This window comes from Embiotoca jacksoni, unplaced genomic scaffold (assembly GCF_022577435.1).
Source record: "Embiotoca jacksoni isolate LCO1_2020_lvr unplaced genomic scaffold, fEmbJac1.0.p SCAF_1, whole genome shotgun sequence".
NCBI lineage: Eukaryota > Metazoa > Chordata > Actinopteri > Embiotocidae > Embiotoca > Embiotoca jacksoni.
The window spans coordinates 7,513,024-7,533,016 of record NW_027185229.1 but is presented as its reverse complement, the minus strand read 5'-3'; the positions used below and the strand labels follow the sequence as shown (position 1 = coordinate 7,533,016).

Sequence of the window (19,993 nt, the reverse complement as noted above, 5' to 3'; positions counted from 1 at the left end):
TATTCTGTCACTTAGGTATGAGGACTTGTTGGTCTCATAGAGGGCGCTGAAAATACTCATATGTCATTGGAAATTTCACATGAGGATCTGTTGAAAAATGTGCCTGAAAACCTAAACCATTTGATTATCACCATCTATTATGGTGTTACATTATATCAACCTAATCACGCGTGTGGTTGGATTGTAGCCCGCTCCTCAAAGAAGACAGACTCTTGTACGGGTTTTTGAGAGGATCTGAAGGCCAGACTGGATTTGATCTCTCCTCCATAAGTGATACTTCAAAGAGACTCAAACTAATGGTGATCTCAAGCCGCTTTCATCCACTTGTTACATAAAACAATCTGGTTCATTACAAGGATGTTGCCCTCAGATGACCGACAAACTGGGACAACTGCATGATAACTAATTATATAGTTTCACCTCAGTATTGGAAAAAAACACACAAAAAAACAGGGCAGGGCAGGGTCAATGTAAAGTCTTCCATCTAAGTGCTGTTACCATGTGTGCCCTGTGCTTCACAACAAGAACAAATATTGCTGTTGAAGTCTGGCTGTCATATTTACAGTTTGCACGGGATTTTTCCTTGGCTTACTCTGAATATGACAAGAAACCGCGGATAACCTGGTAAGTATCAAGGACCCCTTCGAACCCTTTCACTCCAAAACCAAACTTAAATTGGCCCTTGAAACCAACAAAGGTATGACATGTATCTTATTTATTGACTGAACATCTCCTCAATCCTTATGGTCCAAAGTTATTACAAGAAATGCTGAACCGAGGCTACTTTAAAGCTGATCTTTACAGTGATTCTTATTATTTTTATCTACCATTATTTACCCATAGGTTTAAACTGCACTGTGTTTAAGGATGGACGTGGATTTATTCATTATCAGTTCTGTACGATTGCATAGTAGAGATTTACTCTTTTCTGTACAGATGAAACTGAAAATCCTGACAGAGTTTATGTAAAGTCAAGAAAGAAGACAGGATAGTTGAAGCCATTTAAGGGGATTTTTTTTTTTTTGGAGCTGTTGGTGTGGTTTCTGAAATGATTCTAAAATCACTTTTGAAGTAATGTATTTGGCCATAAATGTATAGTAATGTCTTCTTATCCTCTCTTCATTCTCAAAATGATTTCTTAGATGAAATATACATCATTAAAGAGGGAAACATTTACAATGGCTTCACTGGCAAACTTTTAATGAATCACTTGGTCATTCTTTGAAGTACTTTTCTTTTCCATTCCTCGATGAGTCTTCATCTACTAATATGTATTCAACCCTTCTCCCTGACATCTGAATTTCAACCTTTCCAAGACTCTGGGCCAAACTACCAGCTGGCCCACAGATGTCTTGCAGAGACTATGGAGGGAGAATGAATAACATGTTCCTGCCTAATCAACACAGTGATGATCGCCACTTGAGAAATCCAAGGTGAATCTTGAGGGCATCTTAATTTTCTCAAATGACTGAACAAAAGCTTCATAAGTCTTTCCTTGCTCTGAGAGTGACACCCTCATCATTAGTGGATAATAGATTCTTTTGAAAGTATATAATTTCAGAGCACTGGGGTTATTTTGTCAGTGCCTGAGTTTGTCCCTGGAGGAGTAGGAGGAAACACAGCTCTGCAGTCCTGCACCAAAGAACCCAGCTGAGCTGAAACCTGAGAAACTCATCACACTGTCTGCAAAGATTGGATCTCATAGTGCAGAATAAATTGTATAAGCTAACACCGCTCAGTCAGAAGCAAATCACTATTTCTCCAGCTCCTCCTCACATTAATGCCCTTGGAGTCTATATATGAGTAACTGTTCCTTTGTCTATCAGTCAGAGAAAAATATCCCAAAACACAAGACTACACGATGACTCTAAATGGAGGCTGAGACGAGCACCGAGTATAAATCAACTTCATTACTGCCGGTACTTTACAGGACTGTCTGTCTCGCTCACTGAGCCATCAGGTAAATTAGGAGAAAACAAGCCAGGCTTAGTCTTGAGTATTCAACCCGGTATCACAGCAAAGATGCCCATCCACAACAGTAAAACGTGAGATAGCAACGCTTTGCGATAGCTAGGCATGAAAATTACACGTTTTCCTCTAGGGGATGAAAATGAAACCTACAGCATGCTTACAATATGTGATTTACAGGGAAATGAAAACTTTAGCAAAAACACATGGTCGGGTTTACAAAAAAAAACACATGGTTGGGGTTAGGAAAAGAACATGGTTAGGGTTTGGATAACTAAAGAAAAAGATCACCTCCTTGATTTGAACCTCAACTGATGCCAAGTGTTTAAAAGTACACTATAGGACAAATGTTGGTACAGAATATGGCTATATTGTACCAAGTTAAGCATCGATCTAAGTTTAAATTTGGAAAGAAAAAAACGTGCTTTGCTATTGTCAGCAACATTAGCAAACAAACTTAAAACTACTATCAGATTTTAATTCAAATGTTCCTAAACTGTAAGAAATATGTAAAATTGCAATCAGAAAAGATACATTTAGCTATAAGAACAACACAGAGTCCTGCAGTAGATGGTGTGACCCTGACAGAGCCCTGATCTTAACATTATAGACTGCCTGGGATTACATGAAGACACACTGAGAGACAGAATTTCCTGCCCCTCCAAGGCTGCCTGCATAGGGGAAACACTGTTCATGATACTCGGCTAAGCCCAAAGTTAATAGGCTCCCAGATCAAATCCCCAGGGCTGTACAATTGCGGGAAAGATACATTATTCGAAGCACATATGATTCCACTCACCTTCCCAGTACTTTGAGTATTATAGAGACAGATAGCGCTCCAAAAAGGCCTCCAATAGAAAATATGGACACTGTGACGGACCAGAGGATGGTGGCTGTCTCTGCTGAAATAGGCTCCCCATATCTCTCAATCCACGTCTTATTGTAGAAAGCTTTAATGTACTGCAGATTAAAGACCAACAGAGAGAAAGACATCTTTCAAACAGATGGTAACAATCAAATGTAAAAACAGCTCTTAAAACTGAAAATGCAAGAACCTGGAACCTAGCCATCGCAAAGCGTTGCTATCTCACGTTTTACTGTTGTGGACGGGCATCTTTGTTGTGATACCAGGTTGAAAACTCAGACAAGGCCTGGCTTGTTTTCTCCTAACCTGGAACCTGGACATTTGCTTTTCATGCTGCTTTATGACCCAGATTTTGACATAAAAAAATGGTTGTCAAGAAAGGAGTACCCAATCATATGAGGTATTCTTACTCATTTAGGTGTATAGATATGTAGGATGATTTACAATGTAAATGTGTCTGTTTAATGTAGTGTTAATATGTTGCATAGTTTTATATTTGTCTGTAAAAAAAAAAAAAAAGGCACTCAATCACAGAGAAAGCCATTTTTGGTGTGTATGTGTGTGAAATACATAATTATCAATGGACTTAATGTGTTTAATTGCATTCACTCAAAATTTCTAAATGTGGTCTGGTAACCCCAGAAAATAAACAACATTATGTCAAAGTATTGATTGTGGTGCATGCTACAATAAACCAGTGAGTACAGTTTTTGAAATTATTGGCATTTGTGTGAAAGCATTAAGTTTTGACTGTGTTCTCGTCATGGATGATGGCATCTGGAAAAGCATAAAAAACAAAACGGCTTTGACTTTCATGTCATAGCTGCAACTCCCTTGAACAATTATACAGCCAGAGAACATTAAAACAGGCAACTTTCCTGACGGTGCTGAAAAGAGTAATGGCATTGGTCCCATAGTGACTTCAGGGTCTGCTGTGATTCAGCTGTCATGCGGCTGTAATTACAAGCATTATGCATAACAGTTCCGAGTGCCAGTTTTGTTTTCACATGAGAATAAAAAGTTACCCTTGATGTGACTTCAGAGCTACGGAAATATATCAGTGTGTATATATATTTGTTTTATGCGGTAAAAAGAAAGGAAGAAGAGGGTCACAGGTTACACTGGTTTCCACAGGGCTTTCATCACCCTTCTCCCTATTTTCATTGCAGACCAGCCAACTTACATGGAAAAGATCAATAATTACCAAGTATATTAACTACTTAATCATTTCCTGCAAGCAGACACTAAGCTCAGTCAGTAATGTGTTCACCTAAAACTTCCTCTTAACATTTTTTCTTGAACAGCATCCTTTCCTCTAAACACAATCAGTGTAACTTGGTAGTTACCAGACAAATCAGGTTATGTGAAATCAGTTTAACTGTATTTATGTGCACTGGCTACTGTGCAGGTAGGCTGCGGGTCAGTGAACAGCTTTCTTCTTTCTTCTGCCCTTATCATATATGTAAGATTTGAAATACATAAATGAAACAAGTCAAAGAAAAAACAGTGAAATGCAATGCACACTATTTGTATTTCCTTTTTATATACATATTTACTGTCATATTCATTATATTTTCTTAGTTTAATATAAAAACACAACAAAAAAATATATACTGAGGAGTGGTGTTACTGTAGAGAAAACATACACTGTCCATGTCAAAATGAAAATCAACTGTCTAATCACTATTGGGGGCGTGACCATGGGCGTGGCTTAGCGCCACTGACCTTACAGGTGGCCTGTAAATGGACAGGAGAGGTTGTCACTGCTTGTCTTGATCTTTCCTTTTATGACACTGCACTACTATCACAGCCGTTCTTCCCGTGTAATCCATGCACATGTGAGCTTGTAAAAAAGCTGATTAGAAAGCCAGTAAAGGCCAAGAAAATTTGTTTTGCTGAAAAGATGTTTAGCTGGGGAAATTGAATTTCTGCAGAAAAGACACTCAGTGTAACCACTGATGGCTAAATTCCCATCACCTTGCCATTTATTGGAACTATAATGAAAAATTAGTGAAGAGTAAGTGTCTATTGTTCCTGCTTTTTATGTAGGAGGCAAGAAAAGACGCTTGTACTCTCATTATATATTTAAGGCCTGATTTCTAAACAGCTAAATTTTTGTTAAAATTCAATGGACATACAATTTTAATTCTAATTTAACTGCCAATATTTTGAGATGGTTCACTGCATGCTACAAGTAGACCACCTGATTTGAATATGATCAGCCCATTAATTGTAATGTATCAGTTGTCATCATTCCCATAAGTATGCTTCCAACTGGGCCAACTGCACCCACTATGCACTCTAGTGGCCATAGTAATTCAACCCATACTCATCCCAGGTGTTGCTTAGTGAAAGCCCACTGGTGTCTCAGACAAACACACAAAGTGCCTTAGGTTAAGGCAAGAAACCACATGGTTTGGTTTACTAGAAGATAATGGTATGTGTTAAACTAAGTATGCTCCTTGAATAAAGTAATGTATGTTAACTTATTTGCGTTACCTCAAATGAATCCACGTTGACTTGATTTGTGAGGTAATAAAACACCTGTCACCTGGGTGAAAGTCCTATGTTCAATCCATTCAACCACACCTGACTTCCTTCTTTGTGTGTTTCTCTGTGACGCCAGCGGCTTTGAGAAAACAGTATTAGCCTTTTTGACGTCACGCTACAAAGTATAAAGAGTTACTCAACACTTTCACCCTGGAGAACGCTGTTCTTGTCCCACGTAAAAACAAAACTCAACGTCAGCTTATGTCCATAAATTAACTTATGTGCATATATCTCGTAAATTGTGTAAATTTTGTAAGTACCCTCTTTAAACCTAAACCACAAACTTTCCCTAAATAAAACCAAACTTTGGCCATGTCACAATGGTAACCACATGTTTATTGTTGATACCATTACAACGGGTCTGGTACACCTGCCACTGGTACTCTTTAACGATCATATATGTTGTTGGTTATATTAATAACTGCCTCCTGAGCTGAGTAGGAGGTGGAGGAGGGGCCTAAAAGCCATATCTGTTCTCCTGTTCACACCTGATAACTCATTCAGAGGGCTGATCACATCTGAAGCATGTGTGTGGACCTGCTGTGCATGAGGAAAACTGAGTGTTGGTTTATAGATTTCATATGATGGAGAGCTTACTGTTTTAGTGGACTGTAAAACAGCATGAGTAATGTGTGTATTTTTCCTGTCTATTCTGTAACAGACAGGAAAAATACACACATTACTCATGCTGTTATTTACATTGTAAGAAACTTTGGCATTATGGTGTATTCTGTTATACATTTACAAATGAGCTCATGTTGGGAGCACACAGGAGGCTCCTTGAAGATCATAACTGTCTGGCATAAATGGAAAACATACATAAAAGAGTAAAAATGCTTGTTACAACTGGCTCAATCACAGCAACATTAGGGATTAGCAAAAATTGGATAAACCAACTATCACATTTGGGAGAGAGGGAGAGAGTGGAAGGAGACATTTTAAAACCTTGTCAGGTGCCATTGATTGGTCAGGAGAATTGTGTTGGTTAGACTTCCTAAAAGTCACCATTAAAGCAAGCAGATATACAGACACACCAGTGGCCCTAACACCTTTTCCTCAAAAAAGCCTGCCTTAACTAGGCATTTAATTTTTCAGCAACAAACATCGATGTAAATGTTGCAGGAACACCACCCTGATCCCTGAGGGGGCATCTGCCCACATGTTATCCAATCAATCAATAATGATGTTTTATTTTAACAGAAAACAAACCCAAGCTGTACTTTTGTTTCACACACAAAAACCAAAAGGTACAAACTGCCTTAAATAGGACTGTGCTTACAGACAATGGGATCACAAAAACTGAAATTACAATTCCTGGTGTTAAATGAATTTGTCCCAATAAACACCATAAAGTGTCTGAGGAAAGTAATGTATCTACACACAAAGCGGCAAAAACAAGCTCTCTCCACGCAAACAAGCATTTAACAAAGTAAGTAGCAAGTACATTTCATTTCAGCTAGGCAATTTAATTGCCATCAATCATCATAAGATGCATACAACGAAAAGGACAAGCTAGCAACAACACAAAGTTTTAAAACTACTCAAGTATGAACTATTGCACTACTCAAGGATGCAAATAACTGAATTGCAGAGTAGCAGGGACATAACACAACAATTCAGGCACAATGGCAGCAACATTAAGGAAGAAGAAAATCTGTATAAAGCAAATATGAATATGAAATGTGAATTTAAAAGAACAAAAAGAGAGTGGGGAGACTACACAGACACACCAGTGGATGTAACATGCATGGTGATTTATTTTGTATGAATTCAGGAAAGACAGCAGGGCAGTTGTGGGCCTGTACAGAGGTAGAGAGAAGTCAACCCTACATTCATGATCAGCTTGTGTTCCCACAGCTAGCAGTGCCTCTCCATTCACATAAACTAGAGAATAAGCTGTGTCTGCAGAAGAACAGTATCTGGGAGGAGCTATTCAGAAATGACCCCGGCTATGGATTAGTGAGTCCTGCAAATTGGGATTTTGTGCAAACGAGTTTTAAGGTGGATTCAGTTTTTACTAAGTGAGTTGAAAGGATGTGTCATTGGGATACTTTAACTTCTCCAGGCTTTTTCTTTGAGTGCATCCGTATGTCCAACATGTTATTTTCTTTTTTCAATCTCAAACAACTCCATTACTTCTATGTATTGAAGTAATTTTAGGCCAAATTGTTAATATGAAGACTAGATTAAAAGCACAAACGAATAGGTAGGTGGCACAGCAAAGAGTGAACTATTTGAAATGTTACAGCTGATACCTACTAGAAAGTGTAGAGTGGGATATAGCTCTTTAATTGTAATCAGGGTCTAATAAAGCCAAACCAAAGAGATTTTATATTGAAAGCAACGCAGACTCCGTTTTAACTGCCCATGAAGTCAGTTGTTGCCCAGAAATTTAGGGGATATCTGGGAAGTCATTCACGTACAGTGTTTACACACAAGAAAGCACTTGGGTGCAGCTACAGCAGGTACTACAAAAGAGGAATGGGTGGATTTTGCAGGAATACGAGCCTATCATAGGCTCTTTTTCAGAAATAATGAAAGGCGAGGAAGACACAGCAGAAGGAAAATGGACACTTAGTGGGGACACTAGGGACATTGTTTTTCACTGAGGACACATTAAAACAGCAGATCTTGTGATGCCTTCCTTGTGATTCTGACCAGGTGGCAGAATTTTTTATTTTTTTTGCACTAGTATTTTTCTGTCACTTTCCTATAAGAGTCGAGGTTATCCTCCTCTACTGCACTATAAATGTGTATATAGCATTAAAGCACACTAGTATTGTTCCTGAAGAGCGTGCAATCATCAATTAGACACAGAGGTCAGGGCTGCCAGGTTTCCTCGCTTTCCCTTTTCCTCGTGGAATTCACCTCACCAATCATGATTGCTGTCTGTGTTGCTCAAGTCATTGAGACAAGATCTAATTAAAAGAAGAACCCCACTGTTATCTGACTGCATTGGATGTCTCATGACTCCTGTAAAAGATTTTTATTTTAAACCTTTTGTGCCACGCACAAGAACACAAGAATTAACACATGAAAGCAGCTGCATAACAAGCTGTATGGCAAAGACAGTTGCTTGTCATATTTCTTTCTCAGTGCTGTAATGTACTCATGGAAGCACAATACCTTGCAATGTTACATTAACTCACACATGACCTTTGACCATTTAAACCTCAGTCAATGAATAAACTGTAAAACATGGAAGTGTTCCATCACAGTAAATATTATGGTAAAGTGAAAGAATAATTTTCCTTTTAATTTCCTGCCTATATTTCACAGGTTTAAATGCTTCAAATAACAATTTTCTATTTGACATTGTTACCTCACTGCTTTTTTTTTTTCTATCTGCTTTTATTCCAGTATGTCAGATCAGGTCAAACAAAAATGTGGGGATTTAAAAGAACTTTACTTTACTTTGAGACTGCCCAGGTTGTCAAACAGTAAAAAGAAAAAGAAAAAAGAAAAGAACAATGCAAAAAAGAAAACTTAAAGGCCAAAACATATTTTTAATCCTTTGAGTGGTGGAGTCCCACATGAACAAAACATTCTCTGCCAAGGTTCTGCCAGTTTCCTTCACTTACTAATCGTGATTATTTTGTGCCTATTAACATTTGCCAAGAAAGCATTGCTATGTCACAAAAGATTTGAACCCATTGTTCTTCGATTGGATATGACAAATGTGTTGCAGAAATAAAGTTGCTTTAAAGCAATGCTCACCAAGCAGCACAACTATGTCAATCCACTGTGCACACATAATCCCAGCATGTAACCAGTAGTTAGTGTTACATGCTGCAAAATAATGTGTTAAAGCCAAAGCAGAGCCAAGGCTACAGCCACAATCCCAGTTACAGTCATTATCAATCAGTCCAGACAGTGGTTGGTGCAGAGCTGAGTAGCAGCTCCTCTCATTATCTTTGAAACAGTGCTGGTGGTTACAACCAGTGGCAGTCTTCCCAGGAAAAAGGGACATAATTGAATATTTACTTCAGTGTTTTTCAGTAATGCACTCTCTGCACTTTCTACAATGCTTCCTGTATGGACAGCCACAGAGCTGAAGGTTTGTAATGTCTGAATACTAATTAAATGACCTGTGAGTCATCTAATTACCACTGAACAAACACAAGGCCAGATTGGAAATGATGACCTCTGAAAGAAATACGGCTTCTCATATAAAAGTGGCACCACTTAACTGAACTGGAACACAGAAGCTATTTGAAATTGCAATTTTAGATTCACCACCAAAAGGGGATTTACAGACTGTGAAAATGTCTGGTCTCGTCCAAGCAATACTAAATACATGTGTGTCTCTGATGACTCTTTTGGCTAAAGGCCCTATGTTGTCGGCTAATATTTAATTAAAACAAAAACGTCAATGAAGCATATTTGCACAAAAAGAAAACTTTGAAAAAATAAGGATGCAAAAGTTCTTCTGTATCGATGTTCGAATTAAAGTTCTATGGAACAACAAAGTGTTGTGATGACTGAATTACTTCTGGTTATAGAATATGAACTAACAATTTCTAAGCAATAGGTGGACCATTTAATTTGAACTGAACTAGTATACAATATGCATATGTAGTGTTGTAGCTTTACATGTGTTTCTTTTCACAGTAAGTTGAGGCTCATTATTTCCTACTGTGTGTGCTAAAAGAGAAAGAGTGAAGCCAATAGGACAGTTCCCTTCATACATTGTGGTATTCAAACAGAAGATTATTTATGGCAAAAAAAGATTAAGTGTGTCACAATATTTAGATTGTTAGACATAGGATGCCAAAAGTACCAGGATGTCCTTTTACATCCGGTCGTATTTTGCAGTATGCAGGCTAGCATGCTACTTGAGCTGTTCTGACCTACAATCCTTTGCGCAGTGGAAGATACGTCACATCTACTGAGCTGCCGCCACCAATTGTATTCATACTACATGCAACAGTAGATACTTTTTAAGGGTAGCTGTAGTCCATAGTAAAAGTAAAAAGAAATTGTATGTGATTTGGAACGGACAAAGTTTTTCTCTCTCCTTGTGTCACTCCATGTGCCCACCAGAGGTGACTTCTTGTCCTGTCTCTCCCTCTTTCCGTCCTCATCTTGGTCTCCTTCCTGCCACACCCACCTCACCTGCTCCCTGATCCCCAATCAGCTCACCCTTCACACTAGCCACATATATTCCCTGCTTGGCTTAACTTGGTGCCTGATTGTACAGTCAGTTTGTCAGTACGTCAGGTTCTCCAGCACATCCTGTTTGTACCTGTGCTTGTTCCCTTGTGTTTTTCCACACATCTGTTCCCTCGTGTTTTGTACTGATCTGTTCCCTCGTGTTTTGAACTCATCTGTTTCCTCAGGTTTAGGACTTTGCTTTTCCTTAGTGTTTTCCTGTGTCCTGGATTTTGTTGTGTCTCAATCCTCATTGTAAGTCATGGTCTTTTTGTTTGCATTTTAGTTTGAAGTTGTGCTTTTGGGTCCTTCCTCTAGTTCAGTTGTGATAAATATTCTTATTTAAACCAAGTCCCAATTACCATTCAAATGAACGCTTATTGATTTCTAGTGTGCTAACACATGTAGAAAACATGAGAAATCAATGGTGGTTCCCCCTCCAAAAAGGCTTACGAGACAACCTTTGACTCACCAGAGCAGGAGCATTGACCACAGAGAGGTTGTAGCCGTAAAGGAAAGATGAGCCCAGGGCACCGAAGAAGGCTGCGCTCAATAGGCACCCTGTTATTGGTTGCTGGAGAGAGGGCAAACAGAACACAGAGATTCATATTAGTCATACAAACACAGGCCTAATTATTGGTTATCGCATATCAATGTCAAAATCAGAACAAACCAAGGGAACTCAACAGAGGACGTTTTAGATAGGTCCAGGTATCCAGGCTGGGAAACTGGGTTATTAAATTCACTTTACACTAGAGAAGGTCACTGCTTAAACGACAAATACTAACAAAACAGTGACAAGTTCAATGTGTGTGCAAGCTCTGTTTGACACAGGTTGAGTGCAGGAATAAAGCAAAACCAGTAGCTGAAATGTTAAAAGCAGCTGTTACAGAAGATATTTAATGTACCAGGGGGATACATTATGATAATCTGAACAGAATGAATGAAATTGCCAGGACATAGTTTTATTATTAGATTGAAAGGATGATGGGAAATAGTGAATACATTTTAACAAGACTGAAAGAGTGAAGGCCCACAAGCAGCTGATTGAAGCCCATTATACAAAAGAGAAGAGAACAAAAAACATAAAGTAGATTTTGCCACTCAAAGACCTTCACCACTTGAGGGGTTAAAATCGTAAAGTTTGTTCAAAGGCTGGCACAAGAGGAAAGGCCACAGAGTCATTAAATGCAAACCATTGTTTCCCCTGGGAGAGTGAGCGTGCTTCACAGATTTTATGGCACAATTACATTGTGACATATCCCATGTGCAAAGTTGACATTTAGGCCAGAAGATGGTGTCGAGTATTAATTGAATGAGTCATACTCTCTGGAGCACAAATGAGTTGCGACTTTTATTTTCGTTTGTCTGCATGGTTTTAATATGTCAAATGTTAAGGTTGAAATATTGGGCTCACTGTCAGAGCAGAGGAAGGGGTTAAGGAAGGACCAGAAATATTGGGACACATCCTCTGGGGACTATGAATATCCCAAATACCAGGGCAACCCAGGCTGTCATTGTTTTACAGTGTCTTGCGCTGGGCCCGAGTTAGATAGACATTAATGACCATTCCTGGGTGGAGTTCACCATAAACAGAGATCTACAGTAGTACAGTGAAAAATGGTCGTCACTTTAAAACAGTGTGAGACACGATGGATGATTTGGAATAACCAATGACAACCTGCAGCAGAATTCAGTGTCAGAATTTTGTAGCATTTAGCTCAAAGCACCACTGTGCCTGAGTAGAGCCTCATATGCTCACGAGTTTCAAGCATTGACTTATTTTAATGAAAAATAATAAAAAGTCAAAACAATACTGATGAGCTCGTTGAGTTTTTCTTTTTGAAGTAGAATTATAAATGACTGTAGTCATTATAAACCACCTCCCAAGACACAGATCTGAGTTCAGATTCAACACTCCCCTGTGTGTGCCTCATCCATTACTGGGTCAAGTCTGAAGAACTTTTGTATATACAGCGTCAACACTATACTGTGCACCAACAGGCCACAGGCGAGAGCAGCAACCTGAAGGCACAGCCAGGACATCTAGTACATGCAGGAATGAGATGAAGCAGGGCTAATACGAGGAAGAGTTATAAAAAGGGAGATTAAGTCTGTAGGAGGAGAAAATGAAGGCAAAGTTAACGTTCGGAGCTCCTGATGATAAGCACAGAATGTTTTCTGCTAAAATGTAGTGAGGCAGAAATAAGGTACAATTAATTCAACGCATCTCCCTTTTCATTTTTTTTATTTTTGTATCTGTGATCGGATGATCAGCTTCTATCAGTGATGAGAAATCATATCTAAAGTCTAAAGAAAATAAATCAGGCACATGCGGTGGTAAGCCAACTCTGTAAGGGGGGCTAGCTTAACTTGGATGGCACATTTAAACTGACTTTGGCTGTTAAATTACTTCCCAAAAAAGAGGTCAAAATAAAAGGAACCACATTCAGTGAAAGGAGATTAACAGTTTGCAGTGACGATCAGAGAAACAACAAATATTACTGAGAGACTAAATGTGAAGCTGGAAAAAAACAAGGCTACTGTAAGGTATTATTGTTTTTTATTAACAGGGTTTCTACAGTATATTAACTTTTAACTGTGCAAACTTGGAAGCAACCAACTAACAGCTGAGAAATAAGTACTACGCATAGGGTGTGTTAAATCTGTTATTTCTGGCTCCACAGTAGATCTTCATTCCTCTTTTAAAGGTGATAGCTCGCTGGGAACAGCATGCTTGCAAGAGGAGCTTGTAATATATGACGCATGCAGCTCTGGCAGAGCTCCTGTGGAGTACCTCTTTTTCATTTACATATGTTACCAGAAATGCAACAGCATCCCCTTCACCACACTTCCTTTGCATGGTTATAAATTCTCAAAAGTGAGCTTACAGTTTATTCAGACTTTGAAAAAAGACATGATAGAGTGCATCAAGAGACTACAATATCGCAAAGACTGTGGAGTCGTTGGGCTTCTTAAAGGTGCCAATCTCAAAGGTGTTCACTGAAGAATATAAAAAATTAAAATAAAAAAATAAAAAGAATCTTGAAGTGTGCAGGAACCAATCCTTCAGAAATACATGTAGGAAGCTACTGGGATGGTATCGTATTGGCAAATTGATAAAATGATGCATTCAAACCCACTGTGCAGTATGACAATTACTTTTTAAGCACAGCACTGTGTAACATCAGATGACGAACCAGCGCACATTTCCCACCTTCTAAGGCTCACACCATGAAGAAAATAATAATAATAATAATAATAATAATAATAATAATAATAATAATAATAATAATAATAATACTTGTGTGGAATTCTGTACACACTGAGTGGAGAATGACAATCAGCTAGAGCTAAACTCAACCTATAATGCTGTAATTTCCTGCTTGGTTACTGTACAATTGAACTTTAACTTTTTTAATGTACAAACTTCTGTATTTCACATGCACACTTTCATTAACAGGACGGAGGGATATAAAAATATAACATGGTCTCCTCCACTCAAAGTTGAATCTGTCCACAGACTACTACACCATGTAATCTTTCATGTGCTCAGGCTAGAAATCGCTCTGCAGTTTCTGTGCACAGTGAAGCAATCTTTGTGCACAAATTTCCACATGATTGTTTTTTCTGCTACCATGTGACTGTTGGTGGGAGTGGGGGGAAAGGGTGTTACACAGATAACAGAGAAATACACGCTGTCACTTTTCTAGGAACATAAAACATCTCATAAATTCATGCACAGCAGAAACATTAGTAGGATAGAATTATGCAGGTTAAAAGCTAAGAAAGAGAAAATTCTATTCATATTTACATTTAATCCAATATTGCAAAACCATGGTAAAGAACAGATATTCATTATATGGCTTATAAAGCAGATGTCAATGAATGACACTAAAAATAGTTTTAACGAAGTCAGTCATCAAGTCAACTACAATGTATTTATATTAAACAAAATCACTTCACAACTTCTCCGCAAAGGTGCTTCACCATTTGTACAGCATGTAACAGCCTCTGTCCTTGGACTCTCCCTTATAAAATACATTCAGATACATGTGATTTCAATACCTGACAAAAAAGAATTGAAAAATCTAAACTAATTAATTAATAACTAATTAAGTTATTTTATGTTTAATGTAATGTTTGGAGATTGGATTAGTTTATTAAAGCTCCTTTGAGGGGAGGATACATCACACTCACATTCGTCTGAGGTGGCTGGTTGTGAATACAAGTATAAAAAGAAATACAGGTACGAAGGTACCATATATCTGCTATACAACTGTTTTTAGTGAGATTTACATAGAAATATTACACACATGTCCACTGGGACCGAGCAGGCACAGTTACAAAGTTCAGGAGCGTATACTGTGGAATGGTTTATTGTGTACTAGTGGGACGTGGTCAATAAAACTGGCAAAGGAAAGGCGGCTAGATCAGAGCTAATGTTTGTCCCTGGTGGTGAGGGAGTAGGATGAATGAGTGGTCTGCATTTCATCTTTTAAGTTGTCATTAATAGACAATTATAGACCGCCATAACCAGAATATTGAAAATGTTTCTTATAAGGGATATTTTCTGTGTGTGGCGTATAAAGACATCTTTTTGGACTAAATGGTTGAATTATAGTTTTTGCCTCTACGCTTGTATTACACATTTTATATTGTGGTAAATCAGCAAATTTTCTTGTGATGATGATGTGCTTTTTTTTGTCATTAATTCTGTTTTAGCGCATCACTGAAATCTAATTTTGATGTGATTTTAGCACAAATAGGGGTGAGGGTTCACATTCAGCAGATCAAAGCCACCGAAAGCAGCAGCAGGATTTCGGATAACAGGATAGATGCCAAGATAATGAAGGTCGTGTACATATTTACTGAAGTGCAATATTGTCAAGAATACAAACCAATATATTACACAACTGACAAATAACAAGAACAGCCCTGACTTACATAGTGCTACCAGGGTAGTACTGTCCATCCCTCAGACTGGTCAAATTTATTACCTCAAAAAGGATATAATTTCCTATCATTTGGCATGTGTCAAAAATATGTACAGGGCCATAAGGAACTTAATCACTAACCTTTCCAGAGTTCTTCTGAGAGTTGCTGCTCTTGGGATCTGCCTTCATATCCTCCTGTTTGTCCATGTTCAAGTTTCAGCAACCTTAAATTAGAAGGTCATATTTATTATATGAGACATCCAAGAAACGTTTCACAACAAGCATGGGGAAGTAAAATTCATAAAAACTACTGAGTGAAACATCTGCTGAAAAGGAAATGGCAGCACCTCTGTGTGCTGACATACAGTTCAAAAGCTGGTATAAAAACACACAGGATTTTAGATCAGAACTTTGTCACAAGTTCAGGATTAATACACAGGAAGAACCCCTTAAGTGCTAACATTCAAGTTAGTTTTCTAGCATCCAAAAACTTTGTCTTATGTGAAATCTCACCCAGACAGCAGTGTGAAGTGTGTGATTTTTACCGAGTTTTTCAACAACAAGAAAATAAACAATGGTTTGGATTTGTACTGCACTACAGTGTTGGATTCCACAAAGGCGGCCAAGTGCACTACATAACTGGACAAAGACTGAGTCTGCCACCTAGTGGGTAGAAAAGCAGCAACACTGGATGGAGAAAAGTCTCATAATTAGTGTCAGTATAAACCACAGGCAAGGTTTCAACCAATGCTGTTGTTACAGGGCATTGGACTGTCCAATGTATTTTAGATTAAAAGCCCTTTGTGAGGAAAAAAAGACAACTGAACTTTTATGATTCGTAACAAAAAGACAACAGCATCCAGAAATAAACATATCACATGCTGCTGATAGAAGTCAGTGTTGCATAGTACTGCAGGGTTCCTCTCCTATTGCAAAGTTAATTACATGTAATGGCATTCAGTCGCCTTCTGGAAGGTAAATGAGTCCCTGATTGGATATGAATGAAAACCAGCATGAATCTGAGTGGTGAGGAGCAGAATTAACAGCCATGGAGTGATTCTTAAGAAGACGCATTACAGATCAAAAAATTATAACCTAACCTAGTCTGGATTACTGTTAACTAGTGATTTGATTAAACCAATACTTTATTTTTTTTTCATAACTTCCGCGTACTGATGTGGATGCTAATGTTGTTAAAGTACTAAATACCATTCATTTTAATAACAGTTCAAAGTCTATGATTTTTATATTACTGTGTAAATGCAAAGATTTTAGAGATTATTTGCAGTCTAAAAAACTGTAAAGGCTGCAGTCTAATCTGAGCATTTAAGAAACTTATACAGGTTGTTTTAAAAATTTGCACTCACCTTGACAGCTCCATCATCACCATACAACTGTGAGAATTCATCAGTCGTTGTACATAGAAAATCTTACATCATGTTCCAGTTACAGCGAGAAATACCAGCTGCACAAATTGTGCGATGGAGTTAAAAACTCAAAAAAACTAGAATTTAAAATTACAGTTAGGATCTGTTAAAAAAACTAAAATACAGTAAGGCATGAGACATAATACATTATGAGCCTGAGAAGTTGCTGATGCATGAGAGTCAATTTAGCATCCTATTTACATTATTTGTAACGACATGTGCTTAGCATTTTGACTGGAGTGGCTCTATCTGTAATCACTACCTACAGCAGATTCAGCTCATTCAAGAGCATGAAGATGAGTCAGCTGTTTTTGCTGTTTGTTTAACGCTCACTAGAGAGCATTTTCAGTTCATTACCAGGAGTCATTGATTTCAGGGACCTGTTTACTTTGACGCAAACTCTCAGGCTGGAACAGAGTTTCTTTGAAACCATTAACTGTCGTGTTTCTTGATGTCCTGAGGATATTCTGCACACCATCACATGTTCTGCTCACTTCTGATATCCATCAAGCAGCAAACAGGCAAGAATAAATCCTCATAGTGAACCGTGAGGGTTAGGATTGATGTGATAGTGAGAGAATCGACACCAGAACTCTATTACGTGGATATTCCACGATCTAACAAACAAAATGTTTCAAAAAAAGCAAGCAGTTTCAAATACTTTCTTTGCATTACAATAGACCAAAATGTGACAAAAACATGATACACACACATCCACTGTGTGTTACAAAATAACAATAAATCTAATGAGCAAGTGCCAACTTCATTTAACTGTTATAATAAAGATTAAAAGGCAGCAACTAAAAATAGTTAGAAGCAGTACTAACAGACCACACTTTTGAGCATCATTGTAAAATAAAATCTCAAAAACCCACTGTGATTCCACAAGTGAGGAATATCCCTGAGTGAAAAGTATCACTATGGGCATGCTCACCCGTAGTCAGGCCGTGCGTGTCCAAAGAAGATTACTGCCGGAACATTTAACATAACTGTGAAAATAACCCTTAGAAATGATTAACTTAAAAGACTCGCCTCCCTCCCTGTGCATGACTGCCTTTCTTATGTTATCAGTTTGAGGTCAGCTTCACTGCATACAGGAGAAAAATGAATAACAGGTGTGTTAGTTGGTAGTTGTAAAGAAAAACAAGGCATTACCTGAGCCGTCTACTGTCCTGCTATAATCACAATTTTATTAAACATAACCAGTTACACTAATGAGACCATAGTGGCAACAATTAATCACATGAAATTAATTTGCAAAAAACAACATGTCACAGAGCACTGGAGTGGATTTAATTTTTCTATTTAATCATTTATTGATTAATATTTTCAGCAAGTGATCGGCAGTCTAATCCTATTTTAAAAAAAGAAAAAAAAACTGTATGAGGAACAACACAGGCTGTTTTATAGCCCTGAAAGTATTTGTGGCTGCACATTATAACAAATACATAACACATGATATTAAATAGTGACTAAACTTCCTTAGAAAACACTGCTGTAACATTATACTGTGGAATTGTAATGGAGTTTAAAATGCAAGTTCAATCAGGTCTTTAAGTTTCATGTGTAAAATCACCTGAAACTAAGAATTGTTATGTTTTCATTACCTTAGAGGAGCACATCATGCTGCACCGCCATTTTTCTACAGTAGCCCAGAATGGACAAACCACTGACTCTACAGACGGCCTTTTGCATCTTCAGCTCTCTTACAGCTTGGAAGGGGTGTGGTTGAGGCAAAGGGTCAATCAGTCAATCAGCGACCTCACCACTAGAGCCCACTAGAGCCCACTAAATCCCATGCACTATGCCTTTAAAATTTGAAATGCCATGTAATTCCCCCCTGGAGCTGGATTTAGACACGTGGTTTAAATGCTTCCAGAATGAAAACATGATTACAATGATAGTGACGATCTAAGTGTCTCAGATAAGGCCTACATGCAGGACTTTGAAAATAATATTGTACTCTCCTCATAGTCTTGGGGATAAAAAATGTCTCCCTTCTACATATACTATAAAAACAATGCAACACAAACCTCATGTTAAAATTCCCAACATAAATGTAGCAAGACAAAATGGTCTTTAAGCCCAAAAAAAAGAAGAAAAAATTTAAACTATCCTCAGGCAGCTATTTCACTGATCAATGGCTGCTTTATTCTCCCTTGGCCTGACTATAATTACATTTAGGAAACTGCTGCTTGGCAGCTAGCTATATTACAAACATGTGAGCTACATTTCTGCCATCTGAAAACTGCATGAAATATCACCTTCAGCATCATAAACAGACAAACCCAAAAACATGGTTTAAGTTCGGTAGCTGCTGCACATGGATAGAGGATTGAGCAACTCTGAGTGTGTGTTATTTGGTTTGTGGACTATCCTCAGGAAAAATAAGGGTTCAGGAGCTGCCGTGGGAAAAAGATACGGCCAAGTAATGAAACTCTGGGTTGTAAGCTGAATACCTCCTTTGGGACGTCTTTTGTCAGCCCTGGAGTCTAGGTAACAGAGGTATTGGGTTTCCCCATGTGAGGACAGACCTTTCAAAAGGAAAAATATCCACAGGCACACTGCATCAAACTACTGACAATAGTTGGGATGACAAAAATCTTTAATTTTTTTTCCCCTTTATTTATAATTTACAACATGTGTGTAATTAATTAATTTAATGTGATTTATTTCTATACAGGACTTTTCCAAAATCTGCCTCTGTATTCTATACTTCTCTGTTTAAATGTGCTCAGTGACAGACTAATAACAAATCTGAGATTATATTGTATAGTGTTGCATATGCACTATACCACTAGTCCACTCTATAAGTATCAATGCCTTTGTGTCATGTGTCCTCATGTCCTGTGATAAATAAGTAAATAGTTAAAGCCACCAAAGGGTGAATCTGCCAACATTAAAAGTTATTTTTTAATTTGTTTTATCTCAGAGCCCTTTTTTTGTGCACAGCTCCTAAACTGATGTCAGCAGCTGTGTTAAACATTGACTTTGCCATGTCACCACACGCAACAATTTGTACTGTTATGACTGCCCGCAAACTACTTGCAAGAATGTATGAAATAGTTAGAAGCTGTCGAATTTGCATTGCATTA

The 19,993-nt window shown here is 38.0% G+C and overlaps 1 protein-coding gene across 3 annotated transcripts in view; it reads right to left on the bottom strand.

Annotated features, from left to right (window-relative positions):
• The window catches only part of slc2a9l2 (solute carrier family 2 member 9, like 2), a 90,581-nt gene that overhangs the window by 70,506 nt on the left and 82 nt on the right, over positions 1–19,993 (bottom strand). Inside the window, exons 1-4 of one of the 3 annotated variants that reach the window (XM_069144668.1) lie at positions 17,833–17,847; positions 15,613–15,695; positions 11,007–11,108; positions 2,768–2,928 (exon numbers count right to left, since the gene is read on the bottom strand). In XM_069144668.1, the coding sequence (XP_069000769.1) occupies positions 2,768–2,928; positions 11,007–11,108; positions 15,613–15,678 (329 nt within the window). In that variant the 5' untranslated portion in view covers positions 15,679–15,695; positions 17,833–17,847. Of the gene's footprint in view, positions 1–2,767; positions 2,929–11,006; positions 11,109–15,612; positions 15,696–16,838; positions 16,916–17,832; positions 17,848–19,993 lie in introns of those variants that run through there. The other 2 variants (XM_069144499.1, XM_069144584.1) reach the window with 2 other exon arrangements.